Here is a 23,793-nt window from a genome sequence, read left to right on the forward strand (position 1 = left end):
TAGTTAAAGCATTTACATAAAAATTTATGTAGAAGGGAGAAAAAGAAAAAGCATACAAAGGCGGCAACTGTAGCACAGCACTTGCGAAATTTGGCACAAGCAGCACAGAAATTTGATTTCCTTACACTAAAGAAGTCAATGGGACACTGTGTCATACTGGGTCAAACCCTGCAGAGTGTTGTGCAATGTTACCGAGTCAAGCATGAATATACACCGATCAGGCATAACATTATGAGCACTGAGAGGTGAAGTGAATAACACTGATTATCTCCTCATCATGGCACCTGTTAGTGGGTGGGATATATTAGGCAGCAAGTGAACATTTTGTCCTAAATGATGTTGTTAGAAGCAGGAAAATTTGGGCAAGCGTAAGGAGTTTGACTAAGGGCCGAATTGTGCTGGCTAGACGACTGGTTCAGAGCATCTCCAAAACTGCAGCTCTTGTGGGGTGTTCCCGGTCTGCAGTGGTCAGTATCTATCAAAAGAGGAAAATAGTGGTGAACCGGCGACAGGGTCATGGGTGGCCAAGGCTCACTCATGCACGTGGGGAGTGAAGGCTGGCCCATGAGATCCGATCCAACAGATGAGCTACTGTTGCTCAAACTTCTGAAGAAGATAATGCTGGTTCTAATAGAAAGGTGTCAGAATACACAGTGCATGATGGGTCAGGGCTGTTTTGGCAGCAAAAGAGGCCAACACAATATGGTCATAATGTTATGCCTGGTTGGTGTATAACTGACAGTATGTTTGAGATTAAGGAGAGTTTCAATCTTTTCATTTAAAGATGATCTAACTGGTATAAACATAGCTTGTTTTTGTTTTTAAACAGCCATCAGTAATCAGGTTTGAGTTCTGGACATAATAGGCTGAATATCTCATTCTTCACAAAACAGGCCATACTCATAATTTATTCATTATCTCCCCACAATGCAGCTGTCGATTACATAAGTGTTATGAATCAGTATAACTGCAAACAACAGTTAAAAATTTAGAGCAAGTTGCTGCATCCCAAAACAGATGAGCTCATTGCTGGGTTATGACTAAAGCTCCATGCATTTTTCAGGGTCAGAGACAACTTCGCATGTCAGATCCCATCAATCCTCAAAGGAGAAAAAAAGAAAAACAAAAACACAAGCACAAGGAGAGCCCTATATCCATCTCGTGTTCATTCAATTCCTCACACTCAGGAAGATCCAGAGAGTAAAAACAGCCCATTGATAGCAATCATGCATTAAGCAAACATATGTGCCTGCCTGTTTGAGTATATAAATTCTAAAAGATTTGGTGTGGAGAGCCAATTTACTCCCGAAATTTTTCATAGAAGAAAAGTGGTTAAAGGTTTTTCTGTTTAATATTCCCTTATGTTTTGAATGGCATTAATACCATGTAATTGCTATTAAGTGATTATGCAATGACTCATGGGAAATGATCAGTTTTACTGTGTTTTGCTCTGTTTACTTGTAGTCAAGGACTGACTAAATTTAGTTATACCACACGGGGGAAAAATCACTTCATAAATAGACACAATAATATAAACATTTACATTGTTTTTGTTCAATTTTATCATGCAATGAACAGCCAACGGTTATGCAATTATATTTTTGTTGATATATAAACTTGACTAACCTTTTCTAACATTGCCAGAGTCTGCTTGCAGACTCCGGAGGTCCATGTTGGTGAGATCCTCAATGCTGCCATACTTCATCACCGAGTTGATGGACGATAGGGTGGTTACCAGTTCGCTGTTGATGGAGTTGAATTGGGACTGTTGTGGTGGACCAAATGCGTCGGCCAACTCAGTATAATTCTCAGCCAGCAACATCTGTTGTTCCTGAAGAAGCTTCTGCACTCTCTCTATATAGTGATCCAAGTCAAAGCGGGTACCAGCCTTGTTTTGTGAATTGGAATTCTCTGCAGCGATCATTTGTCCAACTGCCACACTCTTTTCCACCTCTTCGTTTAGTGGTTGAAAAGGGCCACAAGCTATGCTCCTTGTCTTAAGACCAACCAAGAAGTTCTCTTCTACACTAGTGAGCCCAACCCCAATTTCTTTGGTTTTGGAACAGGTCACCTTTTCAGTAGTCTCACCTGAAGCTGTGGTACCAACTGCAATGGAGCGAGACTTTACTGTGGTCTGTATATCTTTTACAAGTCCATCACCAACTGCAACGGTGCGAGTCTCCAATGGTGCTGTACTTGTTTGCTTGTCTTCAGAATTTTGTTGAGTGTTGATGCAAGAATCAATGAGAACGATGTGCTCAGTGTTAGTGAAGTTATCTACAGTATTTACTTCGGTGTTTGTATGCTGAGAAAACACTGTGGGTAAAATCATTACAGCCGAGTCCATTTTACCTACGGTGTCAGTCACTGTGCCTCTGGACAACACCTCCTTAATGGGACTAACCAATACATCCACTGTGCAGTCTCCACATCCAATGGACTTGAATTCTTTTACCAGTGCAGACTCTGTCTTTAAAAGGTCTAAAGTTTCCACAGCCAACTGAGTGTTGACTCCCACCTCACACTTACTTATTTCTACCCCCACTTTCTGATGGCACATTTTAACCTCTGGTCCAACACACTTATCTTGCACCTCCACATGTTCGTGTACAACCCATCGATCCATTGTCAAATCTGGACCCACAGCAATATGCCTTGAGTCTGGTTTACAACAGACAGCAACAGTGTGTGTTTGTGCTACATGACCTGTGCTGATGTCAGTACATTCTGAATGGTTTCCCACCCCTTGACTCACTGTAGAGACCTTGGCTTCTACTGAAGTGCTGTACATTTCAGGTCTAGCCAGCGAACCCTTGTCCAGTTTCTTTCTTGAGCCAGCCACCTGAAGCTCTAGCTTAAGTTTGCCCATCTCCATTTCATGAGTTGTTTCTTTCAGCTGTACCTCCAATCTGTAGATCTTCTCTTTAAGGGCCTCAATGGTTTGGTGTTGGAGCTCTATTTCAGCCTCAGCCTCAGTACACATGCCCAGCATGGCCTCAGTCACTCCAACTCCTGCGCTCCTTGTCTCCTGCTCAGTCCCTACAGCAACATCTTTGCTATGTCCTGGCAACTTCCTGTAGATTACTACATCATTCATGTTCTCATCTGCACCAACAGCAATGGATTTACTCTCACGGCTCAATTGTCTTTGCAAGTTGTTTTGGTTTGCACTTGGTTGTATTTGGTGTAAGACATTCTCTGACTCCATGCTGGTATCCTGGATGTTTTTCTCTAAAGCCTGTACCTCGGCTGTCAGTTGCCGAAACTCCTGCAGCCGTTGTGAGCTCTGTTCTACGTTTTCTGACTCAACAATGTGCAGCTCGGAACCAGACTGAAGCTGAGCCACAGGTTCATACTGGTCAGCGCTTCCGACACTGTAGGATCGCTTCCGAAAGCCTCCAGATTGTCCCAGCCCAGGTAGTTTTGAGTTCTTTATCTGTGACACCAGTTGTCTCTTTTCCTCCTGCAAGACTGAGATTTTAACTTGAAGGATTGGGATGGTTTTCACCTGCTCCTCAAGCTCTTTAAGTCGTTTCAGAGCCACGAGCATCTGGTCACGGATATTCTGAAGGTGCAGGGGGCTGATGTTAGTTACTGGTGTGGTCATACCTGAGCTCAGTGGGCTGTGACGTATTGAGCTGCCCATTGAGGAAGTTACATAAAGGCTGTATTCACCATTGGCCAGATGTCCATTATACTGAAGAGAATTTGAACTAGGTGAGATTTGGCTTGCCCCATATGAGCCACCATAGGATGACAAGGAGCTACTGGAGCCCATTCCCCCGAAACTGGCCAGACGCCGACGGGGTACCTCGGCTGCTGGTGGCTGCATGAGTAGCCGCTCCTGTTCTAGCCGCCTCCGAGTCTCCATTAGTGTTTTCTCCACCTGGAGGTTGTGGCGAGGGAGATGGGGTGAAGGTGGAGGCAGCTGCTGCTGCTTGGCCTCAAGAATGTTCACAAAGGCCTGGGGGGCCTCATTGACTGGGGCAATGTGGCCCAGGGAGGCGAGCTGGTTGCGAGTTGCAAAGAAGACTGGTGACTGCTTGCTTTCATCACTGTTGGATGATGACAGAGAGTCGTTAGAAGTCCATTCCGCCTGACCAGAATGAGGTGGTGCTGCAGACCTGGTCACTTTTGGCTTTCTCTGAATGTTCAGCTTCTTGATGGTGTTGCCCCTTTCTATGTCATCGACATACTTGAGGAAGTCCAAGTCTATCTGATAGCCATATGGGGTTTCCAAACAATAGTGGGCAGCAGGTTCCTTGTCACCACCATCCTTTTCTGTGGATAATGAAAAAGATAGAGACCATAAATGTAAATAAGTAATAATTCAGCATGCAAAACACGCAAAAAACTTGGGATTTAAAAGTTAATTTTCTTCCTTAACATAATCATATGTCTATGAAGTCTAAAAGTAAGATATACAAGCAACTAATGTCTATTTCTATGTAGTAAGAGGTTCTCTAAAGTTTGTATTGAACCAAAGCGTGACATGCACAAACACTTGAAAAATGCACGGCATAATCTCTCTATGGTGACTGACCACCAAATTAATGTACACTTGCAGGTAGAAACATGTTAAGTGTTTTAACAATGTCTGGAAAGCTGCACACATCAATCAAGATGGCTCAAGGAACCAAACCTAAATCACAGGCATGCCACTGAGAAACACAGAGTGCAATAAAGACAAATTTATTGCTTCCACTTTTCACGGTGTAGATAAACAAACACCACTGAGATATTGTCTAGGCAACCTGGATAGAAATAAAACCATAATATGGGACCTTGTTTTTCAGAATTCTGACAAAGAGTGTGTTAGTGGAGGTGGGGTTACAGGCGAACATTGAGAACAGACATTTTTGGGCCAAAAATCTGTATGATACCACTTTGAAATTAAAACAATTCATTCAGTACAATGCCACAAACAAGGAATGCCATGACAGAGGACCAAAAATGTAATCAACCTTGCATACATCACATCCTAAACTCCACTGAAAAGACTGAGGAATCCTGACATTTTCCGATCTACAGGGTATTAAGCATTATTCTATCAGTATATGTTGCTTCAAAGTAGCATGCAATACATCTTATTTGACCTAGCTCTTCAGTAAGGCTGGCTGCTAGACAAATTTCTGAGAAGAAAAAGACTTTGGGAAGGGACGTCTGGTAATTTAACCCCTAATTCTGTAAGCAACACTTACTGTGCATCAACCAGCAGTCCTTATTTCAGAGCTCCTTGCTCTCTTGAAGGCAGCAACAGACTGTAAAAACCAGAACAAGCAACAGGCAGGCACTTTCTCAATCCTCACTCCATAAGGGGAAAAAAATTCCACTATTGGTGTAAACTTAGCCAAGCTCAAGTCAGCTCCCATAGGCTGACTGCTTCAGCCATTCAGCCAATTACAAACTTCATTCTTCTGCCTCTGCCTCTCTTGAAAGATTTTTTTTTTTTTTTTTTGGAAAATGCCTCATACCCACTCTGCTCTAACAGGGAAGCTTTTCTTCAAGACAAGAAAACGTTTCAGGCTATCATTATACATTATATTATATATATATATATATATAGACAAAAAAACAGACTCCATTCATACATTTAATCAAAAGGTTATTCTAGACTATTGTACCAAAAAGACAATTAAATGTGTTTGAAATAAAAAGCCTATTCAGCCTCCTGGACAACAGTCATGATACAGTACATGCATGACAACAATCCTTAGCTTGTTAGAAAACAGGCAGACACAGGACAGTATGGTACAAGGAACAACTGAGCTCTGACCTCAGCGTGTGTGACCCAGGAGGTCGTAAGACCTGTGACAAACAGGGAGCACCAGAGATAAGTCCAACAAAAGCAGCAGACTAAGATAAGAATAATCCACCCTAACAATGTCCAGTACAAACGACACAATGCTATAACGCTGACAAACACAGGAACCTTACAGATATTGTGTTAGATCAATAGAATTGCCTGGATCGTGTAAACAGAACCACCTCAAGCAACGTGCAATCCTGGTTAAAATGTAACTACCAGCTATCTCGGCAACCTGGTTTCTGAAAAATGCTGAGAAGATACACATTCAATCAACAAAAAGATATTTGTATTACAGAAAGGAATACAATTATTCGATGCTCTATTAATTCAATACCATGTCATTCGTCCTCATCTGTTTAGTCTCCCGAGTCAAGTTATAATAGGTCCGGTGTTAAAGGCACAATGGTTTTTTTTTTTTTGACAAAGCATTTGTCTAGATAACTATTTAAAGGTTGGTGGCTAAAGCAGAAATAAGGAAACCAAATTAGCCAATAGGATTGCAGTAAAAGATGACCCTCCCAAAGATAGCTCCAGCTGGATTAGCAAACACTAGACAGAGTGGCATGATTGTGTCATCACTGAGCTGTTTGTGAACAAACTCAGACTCAATATGAAAAGCCTAATAAAGAACGATATTAGACAGGAGTTATGCTCGTTCTGATTGGGAAAACCTCAAATTAGAAAACAAGCTTGTGGGATTGGAGTTTAGGTTTCAATGGACAGACTGGTGAGAAAATATATACAGTATAAGCCAATGTTTAGATTTGCAAAAAGCCTAATGGCCTTTGAATAATGACTGAGCGTTATCTGTTCATAGAAACTCATCTCCACAGTGCGTAATCAGCATTCAGCCTTTCTTTACAAGCATAAAAACGAGCGTTGCCTTGGCAATGAAGCAGATGCAACATCAATGTAAAGCAAACAAGTCAAAATGTATCGCAACTGATACAAATTCTAACCGAGATGGCCTGGAGCATATGCTCAATTTTCACAACTATATTTTTTGATACATTTACATTTCTGGCATTTGGTAGACGCTCACAAAATTAGTCTGAATAGGAAATATAGCAAAAGAACAGGACATGCTGACATCTCAGAGTTAGAAATAATGATTTTGATGGAAATAATGAATGTTTTCTTCAAACTTTGCCTTTTTCAAGATAATCTGATGAGATTTCACCCCATGCTTCCTGGAGCATCTCCCACAAGATGGATTGGCTGATGGAGTCTTCCTCTGTATCTGAAATCAAGCTGAAATATGCAAGTGATCCCAAATTTTTGAGCGGTAGTATATACATAAGAACCCGTAGTGTAGGCGAACGTAGCTTAAAATACGTGGCAATGAAATTGTTCCATTAACCAATCAGATTTCGAGTTGGCGTCACTGGGGCCATCTAGCAGGCATACGATTACGTCAGCAATTTCCTGTCCTTTAATTGGATAATTGGAGTAGTCAGAGGCAGTGAACCGCACAAACTAAATAAAAAATATATATTTTAACTCACAGTGGCTGACAGAGGAGAAGAAATCGATTTGGTCGCAGACATCCTTACAAATACATTTTCAAGGTGGACTGTAATAAAATTGATTATTCCTTGTGAGGTGTGAAATACTGTAGCCTCATTTCTTTTTTACTTTTCTATTTAACAATTGATTAGTATCTATTGCCGTGGCGTCATAATGATGGTATAGAGGTGGATTAATTCAGGAAGGACACCAGTGAAGGCCTAGGTGTGAAATGCATGGCCGCCACTGATTATATATTATATTATTTTATATATATATATATATATATATATATATATATATATATATATATATATATATATATATATATATATAAAAAAAGACAGGGCACTACTTGACCCAAATCATAAGATGACAGAAGTGGTTGTTAACAGATCTGCGGCACTTGCTCGAATTGCACTGTTAATGTGCACCGTATTCAAGGAGGCTTTGCTAGAACGCAGCTGCAAGCGAGTGAAGTCAAGCCAAGACAAAGTTCGAGGTATGGAAATATTTCACTTTAAAAAAAAAAAAAAGGAGAAAAACAGATGACATGCAACATCTGCAGGTGTTTTAACATTTCTATGGATGACCCCAAGCCGAAACTTATGTTCTTTATGCAAGATAAGCATGCTATAGGATATTAGGATATTCACTTGATGGAAGTCATGATCTTTTAATTTCTAACTTTACCAGTGTCCTGGTGAGGTCACACAATAAACTCTACCACATCAAACAATATACATATGGTCTCTGAACTGAATGTTTTTAGCAATCCCACTGAGAAGAAATGTTAGCAATGGCCACTGAGAAGGAATGTTAACCACTTTACCATCTGGTCAAAAAAAACAACAAAAAAAACCTATATATATATATATATATATATATTGCTAATTGGGGAAAACCAGCCTCTTTTAAATGTGGCACCTTTAAACATGCTTCCTACTTGGGCCATTAGCTCCAGCCACTTGCATAAACATTCTGCTTAATGGGCTTATCTACCGGATTTAATCTTTAGACAGCTTTGATTAGGTTTCAATAATTACTGTTTTTCTTATCATCATTTCTGACACCTTGTCTTTTACTTATACACTAACCCCAAAATTTTTTTGCTAACCAAATCCTGTTCAACGTTTCAGTTTACACACAATGGAACCTATGTGATTCCTCCAGCCAAAGGTTCTTAGAGAGCCAGGTCACCTTAGGTAGTGGAATCCAGCAAATGTTTGCAATGAAAATAAAAGGCAGACAGTCCTGTTCGGCCTTGATTGAGCCCAAATTCATAACGTGGGAGGAAAAATAAACATCGAGTGGAAGATCATTTTACAAACTGCACATATCTTGAGATGCATCTCAGTTTTCAACAATAACCTGGTTGGCACGCTTTCTGAGGTTGTCCTTTTACACAATAAATGTTAACAGAATCGTAAAGTATACCTGTTTGAGAAAAAGGAAAACCTTTTAGATTAAGATTTCCTGGGGAAAAAAACAAAACAAAACAAAACAAAAAAAACCCTTTATACTGGGGGTAGGCAAAAAAAGACTGACTAAATTAATGAATGAATGAATGAATTAATTAATAATAATAATAATAGATATTCAAAGACATGCATCGTGATGTTCCCAAAAATAATCAGTACATAATTCTGACACCGTCGATGGGTGTATCTTCTTCACGACAATGTGAGACATGATAACATTTTCAATAACAAGCCAGACCTCATGCACGAAAAATGAACTGATGAGATTGGGCAACATTTCATTGTGAAAGAAAAAGTAAAAACAGACCATATGTTGACACAAAGACAAGCCAATTTATTTACTTAGGATACTTACAGTTACACATAAAAGCCATAAGCAATACCATTTCCACAATAAGCAATATCATTTCAACAATAAAAGTCTGGAACAAGTATTTCTTCCCCACTATGCAGTTGCATCTGCTGCAATTCTAACAAATTTCTAACATTTTACCTAAATTGTTAACAGGAGACCATTCTATAAGTACACGCTCACCTCTGAAGCCGCAAATGAATGATAGAAATCTCCATTTAGTGACGAGAGCCGTGCAAGCGCTGCTGTAGCTGGTTACCACTGAGACGCTGCTCACACACACAAGCACACATTAAACTGAGAGAAAACAAGGGCCCTTTTTCCTCACTCTAGTCTGGTATTTCCTGACCCGTCCCAGGGAAACCACGTCAGCTCCTGAGGTTTAATTACCCTAGGAATTCACGTCATACTCCAAACAACAAGCTGGCTCAATTTAAAAAAAATAATAAAAGAAAGAAATTTTGCAAAATATGTCTATAGGGCTTTACTGGCTATGCTCAAAAACAACACACATCCAGGGAATAATTATCCTCCTAATTCTAAGCTAACAGAGTTGCATGCCTAAAGACTCCCACTTTTGTAAACAGCTAAACTAGGCACATATGAAAGTCCATCATGTGTACAGAGAAATGATGCTCACTTGTCCTGTTCCTGTCTATTTACAACTGATGGCCCATGGAAGAAACGACTAAAACACTAGCAGGTTTCAGCAATAAAAGTCTGCAATATTCCATATGTGCAAAAGGGATGGAAACGGTTGAGAGAACAGGGCAAACACTGCTGTCGGTGGTTTCAAATAATAACCAGGCCTTGTTTATTTCAGTGTGGCAACCGAGAATATGGCCTGTGACAGATACTGACAGAGACATTAAAAAAATAAGCAAAGAGTGAAGATGACAGGAAATTTGTCACTGCAACTGATTAGTTTTGACTGGATTGACTCAATTACCACTATGACTGGTAATTCTAAAGTCCAGTGATTTTCATAGAGAAATCCCTGAGAATCCTAGAACTGAGACATATTCAGATAGACACTAAACATGGAAGTTGTAAGATTTCTGATTACAGTTAAAGAATTTGAGCTATTTTATTCATTTCACTTATTTTTTTATTAGAAATCTGCCTGTTGGACACATCAGGGTCAACTGATTTCTGCGTCATGTCTATCAGTCAAGTCACAAAGGTTAGCTATTTGCTCTGTACGATGGGAAAAGTGTCTTAGCACCAGGTACTTCAACAGTATCCATTTTAACTGGCTAGCTTGTCTCTGTGAGCCTTATTGTGCTATAGAATGGTAAGGAATAATACACAGCCAGCACTGTGCTAATAATACAATAATAATCACCTCTGTGTAGTATGAAACAGTCGAAGCATAGCAATTCCCATTTTTCATTAATTCATTAAGGAACAAACACTTTTTTTTTTACATTTAATGTTATGGATCACACATAAAACAAGTAAGCAGACGCTAGTTTGCTAACAAGTTAACAAAAAAAAAAAAAAGATTTTAATGTTATTGAGAAATCAAAATTATTAACTATATAGTAAAGCAAAAAGTTAATTATCTTTAAACAAGATGGAGTCCTCTAAAGGAGAGAAAAACAGCTTTACTGCTGATTATAAAGCCATTGTAACAAAACTGACCCTCCTCAATGGAAAGGATTCCACTGTTTACAGAGCTGTTAATCAGTGACGGCTCCACATTGCCCAGAGGCACAGCTTAGCAACGTGGTCCTAACAAGTCTCCTGGCTTTAGCTCCATTTGAACTGTACAGGATAGTCAAGACTCTTGTTTGACATAAACTGTTTTGTGCAAACATCCCAGAGCCAAATTGGCTGAAGTGAAGACTCTACATGCATATAGCATTGTCCAAGCGAGTATGCTGACTGAGACAGTCCTTCTGTGATTATCCTTTTACCAGTGCTTAGGAAATTCTGACCAGTGCTTTAGGGAAAATCTCTGGTTACACCCAAAAACGGAATAAAAATGTGGTAATAGGTGATAAACTATAACAGTTATAGGTGATTAATTGTCAACCCACAGGAGAATCTAAGAAACTAATGTAAAACATTAACAATGGATTTGGGACTCAAGAAACACATGAGAATGTTCAAGTATTTTGAAATAGACTGTAAAATAAAATGCGTATTTCTTTCTTTGGCTTTTTTCCTGCCAAATGTGTAAAGAGGTGAACGGTATGTGCACATGGCCTAGCACAGCTGCCAGCACATATTTCACACCACAATGAGAAAATCCACCTCGTACACGTTTGTGTGCTCTTTAAAACCAGTTGAACTCTAGCGTTCAGAATGTGCCATTTTGAACAATGGACAGATTTATTTCATATCAATCTTGTTTAAATCTCAGCGGATTTAAAGATTTAGTATAATTTCACCACGGTTTGAAGAAGACAGCCTTCAGTGAATGCTCTCTTCAAAAAGATCGAGTACATGTTCAAGGGTTGATTAAATGAGGCATTAAATTTGCCTCATTTTCAGTTTAACGTTGCATTTATTGAATATTCCCATCCGTGTCTGAGAGCAGTGACAATGATTGGCTATTGTCACTGTGATTGACAATCATTTGAAGAGGGCAGATAGCATGTTCTTCTGAGTGGTTTATACTGCAATGTACACCGATCAGGCATAACATTTTGACCACCTGCCTAATATGGTCCCCCTTCTGCTGCCAAAACAGCCCTGACCCATCGGGGCATGGACTCCACCTTGATCCCTGAAGGTGTGCTGTGGTATCTAGCACCAAGATGTTAGCATGGAGGCCCCTCCTCGCAACTTACATGACTTAGGGATACTTACAGGACTTAAAGGATACTTTTGATAGATACTGACCACTGCAGACCGGGAACACCCCACAAGAGCTGCAGTTTTGGAGATGCTCTGATCCAATCGTCTAGCCATCACAATTTGGCCCTTGTCAAACTCGCTCAAATCATTATGCTTGCCCATTTTTTCTGCTTCTAACACATCAACTTTGAGGATAAAATGTTCACTTGCTGCCTAATATATCCCACCCACTAACAGGTGCCATGATGAGGAGATAATCAGTGTTATTCACTTCACCTCTCAGTGCTCATTATGTTATGCCTGATCAGTATATTGATAAATGACCCTCTTCAGTTGATACCTCTGCAGTAGGGTAGTTAGCCAGCGAATGGTAATTGATAAATGACCAAATTTGGCTGAAAATAAGGGGAAAAAAAAAACTCAATGCAAGACTGACCCACAGCATGGGCTAATGTAAATAAGCACTATACATACTATACATTCACACAGTCTCATGGCCAAAAAAAATAAAAAATAATTGTATCTACAATTCATGAGGAACAGTCTTACCTGCAGGGTTGCCGTTAAGGTGCGTGGTTTGGGCCATGGCAACAGCCAGTCACTCTCAACCCTACACAGGTGATGAATAGGGTCATGCAAATGCCATGCATCAAATCCAGCTTACCATGCAACCTGACAACAGGAAACACACATAAAATCAAGGTGAAACATCATGCAATGCACACTGTTCAATGTCAGAAAAGCTTATGGCATACACGTTACAAACAAAAATAATCAGTGTCAGTGTTTTACATGCTTAGTTTAGTATCAGTCTGTTTACACAAATATTAGTAACATTTAAATATATTATTTCCTAAACAGGTTATAATAACATGTTCACATGAGTGTGAGCCAATCACATTCAACCTCATGCTCAAAAGTAATCATCATATAGCTGGCATCAATGAAATTATGCTGATTAAACACATCATCTTGCTTCATCGCATCATCTGCTAAAGCCATGATGGATAAAGAGCTTACATATCATGCATGTGTTGTATTGATCAGGATAGGAGTAAACATTAGATGTACATTGGAGCACCATAGTGACATCACCAAGTAAACAAGATGTCTCTCCAAAATTTATAAATAAATAAATAAATAACTCAAGACAGAAACTGACCAGGGAGGCTGCCAAGAGTCTTCCAGTAACATTAAAGAAGCTGTAGGAATATCTGACAAGTACTGATTATTCTCCGCATGGGACATATTCTCATATTCGTCACATATTCATTTTTCTCACAACATCCAAGCTCTACTAAATCACCATGTGTAGTGGCACTCCAAACCAACTTAGTAACAATTAAATCAAAAGGTGTATCAGTGAAGTATTCACTTAGAGATGTGGGCACTTATGCAACCAGGTTATTGTAAGTTTTTTTTTCTACTTAATGTTTCATACTGAAAGTGGACATGCACTGGTTAGTGAAAACGTCAGGCTTTTGTATTTTTTCTTACAACAAATATGTGCATCTCCCACACCCCCCCTCCCGAAATTTGACTTACTAAATTTAGAACTTTGTGTAATGTTGGCAATGCATATGCAAAATTGTGGATATAAATTTCTTGTACACAAAATCATCATTCAACCCACAAGTGATTTCATTCAGCACTATCCCCCAAACTGCTTCTTTTGGCTCAAGTAAAGGAATAATGAAGAAAACACACACGCGCACACAAAAAAAAGGCAAACCAGGTCAATATAAAACACCACACATAAGGCCCTTATATCCTAGCACAGCAGAGCTCTTCTTGAGTGCTGGTCAACAAAACAGAGCTCCATTTCCAGAGTGGCACCTGAGAGCAACTCTAAATAAACCTGAGTAAACTTTAAAAGTGATGGTCAAATATGGACTGGGACAAACTACCTTCTCGTCTCGAGTCAGCTCAACAGCTAGTTTATCTCTGTTGTGAAAATAAACAGGGAAGGAGGCAAACATGTATCCCACCAATCAGGAGTCAGAATGAGGCTCTGTGACCATTTAACGCTGATCATGTGACACACGGTCACCGATTCAAGTGCTAAAGTCCATGGTGAGAAAGTGTCCAGGATGGTGGTCAACAGTAAACACGCTGATGTTATCAGGCAGACAAACAGATGTGCAAATGAGGATGAACCATAGCTTACAGAATGCCTTATAAGTTCCCGAAGAAATGGCAGGATATAGAAGCCTGTGGCACTGTTCCCAGAAGTGCAGGTCGGAACTGTGTTAAACAATGCTAGACGCCGATCTTTATAACCAGCGCCAAAAACAACACATTAAAAATGGTACTTCCTAAAACAAATAGAAAATAATGGAAAAAACCAAAGCAGAACCAACGTGCATTGGCACAGCTTGGTAACGAGCACAAACCCAGGATTATCTGTACCCTGCGTGAGTGTGTGTTGTTTGAACATCAAATAAAATGAAAAGTGGAGGGGTTTCTCTGGAGGTTATCAGGCGCTGACTAGTGACAGGCAAGGTATTTTAAGCAGATGCTGAGATAAATTCTGACAAGAAACAAGGATGAATCCCAAATGCCTTCCTATTCACTTGCTATGGCATGCCACTGTATGCTATTCTGTATAGACAAAGAAAATACACAAAGCTCTTTAAGACAGGAGAAAGTACATTATCTGTCAAAAATAGAGACTGCACCAGTTTTCATTTGCATGAGCAGTTTCAGGGCACGCTTTCTCAACAAGTCATCCACTCAGCCCCAACACACATTCACTTCATGCTTCATTTAGGCACCCACAATAAAACGTTACAGAAGAGCATTGCCGGACAGCTGTGCAATGAACAAAACTCTCTGCTATTTAAAGTGAAAACTTGCCAAAAAACTCCCCAGGGTCCCATGCTCTATGACTCGAAAATATCCGGCCAAAGGAGGGCGAACAGCTCTAAAACCCTACTTCCTGTCTCAGCAAGACATTACTAGTGGACATACTGTAGGGCAGCATTAACGTTACAGCAATCGTAATAAACCTGATTACAATATTCACCCCAGGAAAACGGACATGTTACAGCACTGAGAAACTTACTGCATGTTCTTCATGGACTATTTTCCTGGACTACAATACAAGCAATTCTACTAATACTATCCTTAAGTAGAACATTTAAGGAATTCTAAGAACTGCATAATATTTTTAGTAATTTTAGATTAAAGCAAGATTCATTACATTACTAGAAATTACATTAAAAGACATTTTATTGCTAAAGACACTGAGTTTGCAGAGAATGCTCACAGTATAAGCAGTTTAGCAAAATGCCTTTATATTGTAAGGAGTTTTATAATATAGGACAGATATGAATTAGGGGTAAATTATATGCTTAAAACCCATTTAGTTCTATTATTAAATTATGAAGCATCAAAAGATGCCAGGCTTTAAATATATAAGACAGTTAAACTGGATCCTCTTTAAATTCCTTTAAGCAGTATTTATAATTTCTGCCTTTCAACGGAGACTATTAGGTTCTAGCGCTTGACCAAACGCAAACTCTGTCTGAAAAGAGATGCTGCATGTTTTCATTTACAAATAAAAAAACACAGGAACTGCATTAAGGTTGTAGTAAATGTACAACGCACGTGTAATACAGAGCAATATTGACCTACCGTCCTCCTTCATCCTAAAATCCCTTCGCTTCTGCAGCGGTAAGGTGCAGAGACTACTCCGATCATAGTCCTGCACCAAAGCACTCAGTGCTGTGTCTAATGTGTTGCAGCCAGAATTAGCAGAGTTGCTGAGATGACAGTGAAATGATCTAGGTCCTATATCAGGGAGTGACACATCCTGAGTGGACAGATCAGCGAACTGTCTAGCAGTCTGCACCCTGTAAAAGACCCTCAGGTAGAAGAACTAGCTGGGATGCCAAGACCAACATCGAGACAACTGCAACAGCACTAAAGCTGATTAATAGACGGTAAGATATGCAGGAGAATTTGCGAATCCGTGTAAACATGTAGGACACACCTATGTGCACAACACCCAACCCTAAATACCGGTTATGCCCTGACCTGATAGCAGGAAGATTCATTTACGTTATTGATGCATTAACGACTTGTGAGATTTAAAAGTGGAATCATGTCTGTGTTTCATGTCACAGGTGATGCCAAAATGTCCATAAATCATTATGGGTCTGTGTGGGTCAAATAACACATGGTTTATGATCAGTAGACCATACCATATTCCTCATCCAACACTGAGGAAGGAGGAAGAAAAAACATCTAACGATGTTATTACAACGTTCATTATCATCAAAATCCTTACAGTATATACACTGCTTCAAATCTTAGACACTATACTCATGAAATAAGGTGGGGAAACGTGGAATTAGATCTTTCGTGGTGTGAGGTATCATCAGTCAAGATGAAGAAGCACACTTGTGAGCTCAGCTAACACATTCCATGCCCCTAAAGCGATGAAAGGAATGGCCTGACAGTTCCACTCAGACAGAGGCAAAATGCTGCAGACGTGTGCAGGTCTATGCAAAGTACTGGTTTAGATCCATCAGGGAGGAGAAAAGAAGAGCATTACAAGCATAGGAATATCGTTGTTACATTTCAAATAGCTAGACATCATTGTGAGAGAGAGATCATTTCGAGGGATTCTCGCAAGAGTGAACATGCTTGATGTCATATTAATGCTAATAATAATAATTAAGCTGTAGACAGGTCATGTTTTTATAGCTACTTCTGACCATTAGGCCATGTTGAAGACAGGCACACACATTCAAGCACAGATCCAATGTTCATGGGCAAATATTTAGACATATTGGTGATATTTCCATCCTTCCAATACCAGTCCAATACCCTATTGCCACATGCACTTTTGTTTTGGGTGAAGCTTAATAAATAATTGAGCCAAAAAACAAACCTTGATGGTGATGTTGTGTTGAACAGTTTGTCCTATGCCATCTCAAACACCACCTGTGTTATTAATATGAATGCCTTTAATGTGACTCAAACAACAACAAATACAATTGAGCACCTAGTAACAATTTTGTTCATGTATATTTTTCCAACCAACTTCCTTCTACTACTATCTTTACCGGATTTTCCTTCTCAAGTAATTTGACATGTAGCTCAGGGTGTTGAACAGAGACTTTATGATCATTGTCTTTTTACAAGGTTGATCTGAATTTATCCAGAAATCTGCTTCCTCATGTCTGACCACTCAACATACTGGTTCGAAACGTTCAGAAACCACACCCAGCATCCCTGCTGCTCCTCCATGAGTGCAGATGTGCATGGTACATACACTCATCTACACAACAAAAACCCTACTAATTCCCTCAAATATTGTAAACAAAGAATACAGCTGACCGATATAGCAAAACGATACCACTCGAGATTTTTTTGGACATCAGTTGATGTCATAAAACCTGGAAATTGAAGTTAGTGAGTGCTGCTTAAACAAAACAACAACAAAAAAAAAAAAAACACAACACAATAGCACTACTATAGCAACACTAGCTTATATGCAGATCCGAGTAGGGTAGAAGATCAACAAGCTCATATCTCAGCTTGATTAAAAGAAAAAGCATCAGGAAAATGAAGTCTTCACACAGTGGTTAATTCTCAGAAATGGTCTGTCTATTTCCAGAGAACTATTTTACACAGTCAAGACATCAACACTCAAGCTAAATTAGGTATGAACTGTGACCAACTATTTCAACACAATTATCCCTGACAGGGAGGCAGACAGTGCTGGGAGTAATGCGATACCCCAGGTTCAGAGGGAGGAGTGGGGGTTTAAGAGCTCTACCATTCCAAAACACCTAGTCGTTCCAGTTCATTCGCTGGTTCTTTGACTTAGGACCGCTGTTGTGTCCTTTTGTACACACACACAGCATGGAGGCTGCAGGTGCTGAGCAAGATTCGCAAAGGGCTAGCTGGTTTGATCAGAGTCATTACGAGAGATGTTTTAGAAAGAGCGGATGCAAGTAATAGAGAGAGGTTTTCACTGTTCTGTGCTCTGTCCTGCTTAGGCAAAAATCAAAAGAAAGCAGACAAATTCCATCTTCCTGTTACCAGCAGAAAGTCAGACAGCTAACGGCCTCCTCGTTAGCAGCCACTGTGAAAACGCCTCCTCCTAGCACCTCATAAAAGCAGTTGATTTTCCAGCATGCTTGGCTGTTTTCCAGTGTTGGAAAAACTGTGTGGTGTTTACATACAAGCACCATGTTTTCTTACCCCACACCAGCTACCCCTACCCCACTTATGAAGACTTGAATGTGAAGCCTAACTGGGAGCTATTTGTCTTTGAATGCAGGCAGCTGGAGTTCATTAAACCAACCACAGCAGCTCTAGGGACTACACAGACACACACACAAAAAACATAGGAGGGCTACACACCTGTACATTCGCATTAGTCTTGAATGGGGGCCAATGCAATGCAGCTTAGCAGCGCTGCAACAACCACACTTTTATTACCAAAGGCACCATACCATGCCCCATCCTCTCCTTTCAAATCCGGCTTCAAAGCCATATAATTATCCTGACAAGCGTCCGAGAAAACAATGAAGACCCAGAATCAAAGATGAGTTTTCTTTCTCCCTTCCACTTTCCTGAATCACGTCCTTTCCCTCTTTTCTTAGGCCTTTTCTGCTCAATGGCCTGGGCTGCCAAATTAAAATGGCATTTCTTAAAGGCTATTTCATTTCTGAATAGGTGCTAGGCTAAGGCAAGAAGCTAAAGAATCGATTCATTTCACACTAATTCCAATCAACTGATAATTCCTCAAGCAAGGCACCACAGGATATCTTGTGATTTTCACTTCTGGTCAAAATAGCTGCCTTTTAAAAAAAAGTACACTGGATTACCTGACTCTTCAGAGCAGCATACCCCAACACCATTGAAAACATCTGTCATCTATTTGTGGAACTCAAATCTCAAGCTGCCAATCTCCACCTCTTGAAGATGACTATGCACTCCAGGCAAGACAAGGATTTCCAAACAAAAAGGGGCCTGGTGAAATTTAGCCAACCCCAATTCAGTCATGCTAAATATACACCTACATTTGAGCCTGGGTGTGAGAATGACTTCATCATGATCTACTTTTGTCCTGATCACCATAACGGCCAGATATATTAGTAATAAACAGCTCTCCTGGGGAGAGGCACAAGGTCTGGGAATTAATCAAACAGGTGTTCCCATTTCTGCCCCTGAACATGCTTAAAACATCACTTTTTGTTATATTCAGGTGATCCGAAAATGTAACAATAGTGTCTATATTCTATAGGAATAGTCTATAGATATTCTGACCATTACCTGATTATCTTTCTAAAAGACATTCTTGAATATTAAAAGCACAGATCTGAGTTTACATTTGTTTACAGTTCACCAAAAAAAAGGACCCTGCCCTGTCCTCTTTTCTGTAGAAGATGTTTAACATTCAAGCAGCATTCATGTGTAAAAGACAGATGCATTCCTTTATAGGCAGAACCTCAAGGTGTGCTGTAGCAGAGAATTGGTCTAAATCACCCAAGAAAGGCAGTATAAACTAAACTAGAACCATCAGTTGTTTTTTAATAGAAATAAGGAATTTGAATGTGTCTGGAGGCAGTAATATCCAACATCGCAAGATTAGGGCACTGGATTGGATTTCAATCCCTCATTTAATTTAAAATTCTCTCTCTCTCTCTCTCTCTCTCTCTCTCTCTCTCCCCCCCATCTCACACACACACAAAAACACACACGCACAAAATTTTCAAGAAGTCATCTGCCCTTTTAGAGGAGGAGAAATTTAACTCCAAGAATGTAAGGCACTTAAAATGACTTCAGCAGAAAAACACACAAATTCTCTTTCTGCTAAATTACAGGACTAGAATAACAAAAAAAGGCCTCAGACACTTTACATTTTTAGGGCTGCTATTTGAAGAAATTGTGATTTTGTCAGACAAATTAAACCATGAAATTTGAGTAAAATTGAGTAACACGGTGTGCAAGAAAAGCTGGGCTCTTTCTGATGAAAGAGTATTTACACACTAAATATACGCTGGCACTAAATATATGTTTTTCATTTTATGTGCCAAAAGTCCTCTGTGAAGCCATTTTCTCCAGCTGTATTACAGTGTGCTGAATAAGACACCGACATTGTCCAGTGTGGGCAGGTTAAAAATCCTGAGCTGACCTAATCAGATCTACACAATACATTACATTATCTGTACCTATGGCAAGCTAATGGCCTAAAGCAGCGTGTGTTAAGTTTAATATGTGCCGCTTCTGCTAGTTTGGCTGATTAAACTCAGGCAACACTGCCATCTAGAGACCTGGACAAATATTTAAATAAATAAATAAATAAATAAATACATAAATCACCTGCTCATTTATGTTTAACAAGACAATATCAATATCTGTAAAAGGGTTTTGGCCTTCTGCTGTTTGATTTCTTTATAGTTTCTAATAACTACACACAGATCACTAAAAAAAAAGAAAAATTACCTCACAACTGCTTTGTCCTATGTTTCTCCAGTACAGTCCAAAGTATGTGAGAGAATAAAAGATGGCAGAGATATCCGGAAAAAAACCCACAAACTATACTGTGCAATTCAGAAAAACGCATTTTGGTCGCAAAATGTGCCTGCAAGATGTGGTCTCCTTCATGACTAGCAGAGACCCCGCAACCAGTGAGGATCAGATGGGCTCTGGCCAAACTCACAGTGTCATACAACAATGGCCCGACCCCCCTTTGCATACCCAAGAGACAATTGCAGGGGCTGGGAGGTGTCTAAATCGGTCACGCCCTCTCTGTCCGACACACATACACATATAGACACTGAGACAAGTTCAACTCTTCTTCAGTGCGGGTTCTCTTTCAGTAATCGCTCTGATCTTGAAGGTTGCATACTTGGTCTAGTTCTTGGTCATTCTTTGCTGCCCATGTCCTTTCTTCTATCTTATGCCACCCCTCCCTCCACTTTCTTTGTCATCAGCTCCCCTCTGTCCATTTGACCATGGACAGACTGGAGCCAGTTATTTATTTAGCTCTCCAGTGGAGCCAAGCAGACTGAGGGGCCCATGGCTGGTCTTCCCTACTTCTGAGCTCTGAAATATGGTGAGAAAACAAGAGACTTCTAACCTCCTTTCACAGAAAAACATTCACAGTGAGCACTGACTCAGATGTCAATCAATCTAGAAACTCAGCTTGATTCAGACAGTCAGCTTGTACTTTTTAAACTTTTGAAACAATGGCAAATGTCTGCTTAGCACCCAGGAATTCCACCGCTTAAATCTCGGATCTTCAGAAGCTCTTGTCGTCCACTCTTAGCTCCCAAGCTCCAGCAAAAAAAAGCTGTAGTTAAATTGTGGAACAACAGAGGGCTTTGCTAGCCTGACTTCAAACAGTTGCATTCAGCAACCTGTCAGCATGTTTGTTTGACCTGTGAAGTGTCCGGTTACCTTGGCCTGGAATCCTATGGAGATGGATGGTTGACTTTAAGTGAACCAAAAGGCCAATTTCTTAGAAAGCAGCCTTTTAAGAAGACATGTGACTTTTTAAACTAAAAGGCTGGGGGTGATGTCTTTCAATAGTCCTTGGCATAATCTGAAAGCAAAAGTAAAGAGAGAATACCAAGTAACAAAATCAGTTCTTGAGATTATGAGGAGATTAAGCCAAGGCAAATCATAGAAGTATTAGCCACTAGTATACAATATAGCAAAGACCAGTTTCAAACACTGAGTTTAAAAAAGCAAGTGGTATTTGTTTGACCAGGTCACTTGAGATGCCAAGCATCAAAATGGTATTACGCAAACAAAATTAGGTCTGAGGTGTAGCTAAATGACTACTAAGGAACTGCCAATCTTATCCGTCAAATGTGAGCCCCTTTGCTAACAGCACATTAAAAATCAGTTTCCCTTTCTGCCTTAGGAAGCAGGAGTCCCCCCACTCCTAACACTAGTGCATCTCCTATACAAGCATGACAAATCACCTGTGGACTGGGCTTCACATGTGCTTTAATGCCCATTTCCGATTTCCCTTTGCATATATATATAAAAATACGAAAAGCAACTGACAAGAAGAATAATGACCTTCAACAACACGGCTGGAAAACACACAAGCATTACGCAATCGTTGTGTGACAGGACTCCACCAGGCGAGCTTTTGCATAATCATGAATCGGCTCATTGCCGTGTGGCTGGTCCTATTGTGCTCGCTTGGAATCCATATTCAAGACTCTGATCTAATGTTTATGCCTCTCCATCTGCTGGGCAGTGAGCAGAGCAGCTGTTCGTCCCACTACTTCCCCCTGACATAGCTAGCCTTTTGTTTTCAGTGGTGGAGATAGCCCAGAGGGACAATATTGGGTGACATCATGGTCAGGGATGATTAAATACCTTTTTTTCCCCTATTCAGATTGATATCAGGAGTCATGATGATTTGGAAAGGGTTTCTTGATGGAGGCTTAACGATGCTGCTGAGGACCAACCGACATGAGGGTATAGATATATTCCCTTGGCTAATAAATAGTCATAGGTTAGTGGAGGCCTAGCAAAGATGTGGTTTTCTTGACACTTTCAGTTTCCTGAAACAAATGACCCTGGTGATACTGAGTGATAAATCTATGTTCAATAATTCAATAATAATTAAAGAGAACATACATTTTGCATACATGCTTCCAATTTTCATTGCTGTCCAATCCCATCAGCCCAGTGGCTTTGAGATTTGCTCCATTGTTAGTTCACTGCAACACCACACATTATAGGACTGAACAGAGGTCCATGCAATAACAGCAGAAATGACTTCCTGTGGTAAAATAGAGAAAGGCCAAGATGGCCTCTGGCACAATAATGGAAGCACTAGTGGGTGTGTAGGGGGTGTTGCACGGACAAAACTCCTGTATAAACAACATGCAGTGTTTTTTAGGAAATGACCACATCAAGCTAACCAGCGAAACCTAAAGCTATTTTCCAAGGATTTAGTGTTTCATTTTGAACCAAGAGAGATAATACACACAAAAAAGGTGTGGTTAAAAGTGTGAAGAGTCAAATGCAATGGCAATTCATGTTTTTGGTTGAAGAATCATTTTAAAATACAACATTATGCTTAGAGAAAAGGCCATCTTGTTAAAGGTTTACTAAACTAGTCCAGACTTCAATCTCTTGATAAAGACACACTGGCATTTCCACAGACCACAACATTTCCCTACAGTGCTAAATAGGGCAGATTAAAATCTCACATTTCATGTGCGGTCTTGAACATCAGTCTCTTTATCCTCATGCCAGTCTTCTAGCTATCACTAGACTACATGGCGCAAAAAGGAAAATTAGGAAAGTCAGTATCAGCAGGAAATGTCATGTAATTAAAAAGGATTTCACTGCACAAATTTGTGCATATGCAGAGAGAAACCAGGCTTGTGACTTTGTGACAAATATACCTTTGCCCAATCCATCCTCTACAAATCAAAGATAAACGACAGTTTCATCAGGGTGAGGGTGCAGTGTTTACCCAGGCTTTTGGGTATATGCTTTAATTCTTGATTATTATGGCAGGATGATACAGCCCATACAGAAGCAGTGCACAATAGCTTAGTCCCATTACTTGAAATATGGCGTCATTCAACCTGTCAGGAGGACAATAAAATTGGCACAAATGCTCCAGGCAGCACGCGACACAGAGCACCAAAAAACCACAAAAACCATCCCATGTGTGCAGAGATATGGTCTGCTGTTTCTGAGTTTCCTCTTCATCACATCCACTGACTATATTTTCATGACCAGACCTTCTATTGCTTGTTTGTTCACATTTTGCTAAAAACACACAATAAAATGTGGTCATATATGGTATTTTTGGTTTTCTATCCTTAACGTAGCCAGTA

General features: G+C 40.0%; 1 protein-coding gene across 4 annotated transcripts in view; it reads right to left on the reverse strand.

The window, feature by feature from the left end:
• kank1a (KN motif and ankyrin repeat domains 1a) overlaps nucleotides 1-23,793 on the reverse strand; it is a 48,315-nt gene that overhangs the window by 7,618 nt on the left and 16,904 nt on the right. Inside the window, exons 1-3 of one of the 4 annotated variants that reach the window (XM_058374903.1) lie at nucleotides 15,590-15,827; nucleotides 12,503-12,625; nucleotides 1,627-4,281 (exon numbers count right to left, since the gene is read on the reverse strand). In XM_058374903.1, the coding sequence (XP_058230886.1) occupies nucleotides 1,627-4,281; nucleotides 12,503-12,539 (2,692 nt within the window). In that variant the 5' untranslated portion in view covers nucleotides 12,540-12,625; nucleotides 15,590-15,827. Of the gene's footprint in view, nucleotides 1-1,626; nucleotides 4,282-5,201; nucleotides 5,357-12,502; nucleotides 12,626-15,589; nucleotides 15,828-23,793 lie in introns of those variants that run through there. The other 3 variants (XM_058374902.1, XM_058374904.1, XM_058374905.1) reach the window with 3 other exon arrangements.

The sequence above is a fragment of the Hemibagrus wyckioides genome, linkage group LG22 (assembly GCF_019097595.1).
Source record: "Hemibagrus wyckioides isolate EC202008001 linkage group LG22, SWU_Hwy_1.0, whole genome shotgun sequence".
Lineage (NCBI taxonomy): Eukaryota > Metazoa > Chordata > Actinopteri > Siluriformes > Bagridae > Hemibagrus > Hemibagrus wyckioides.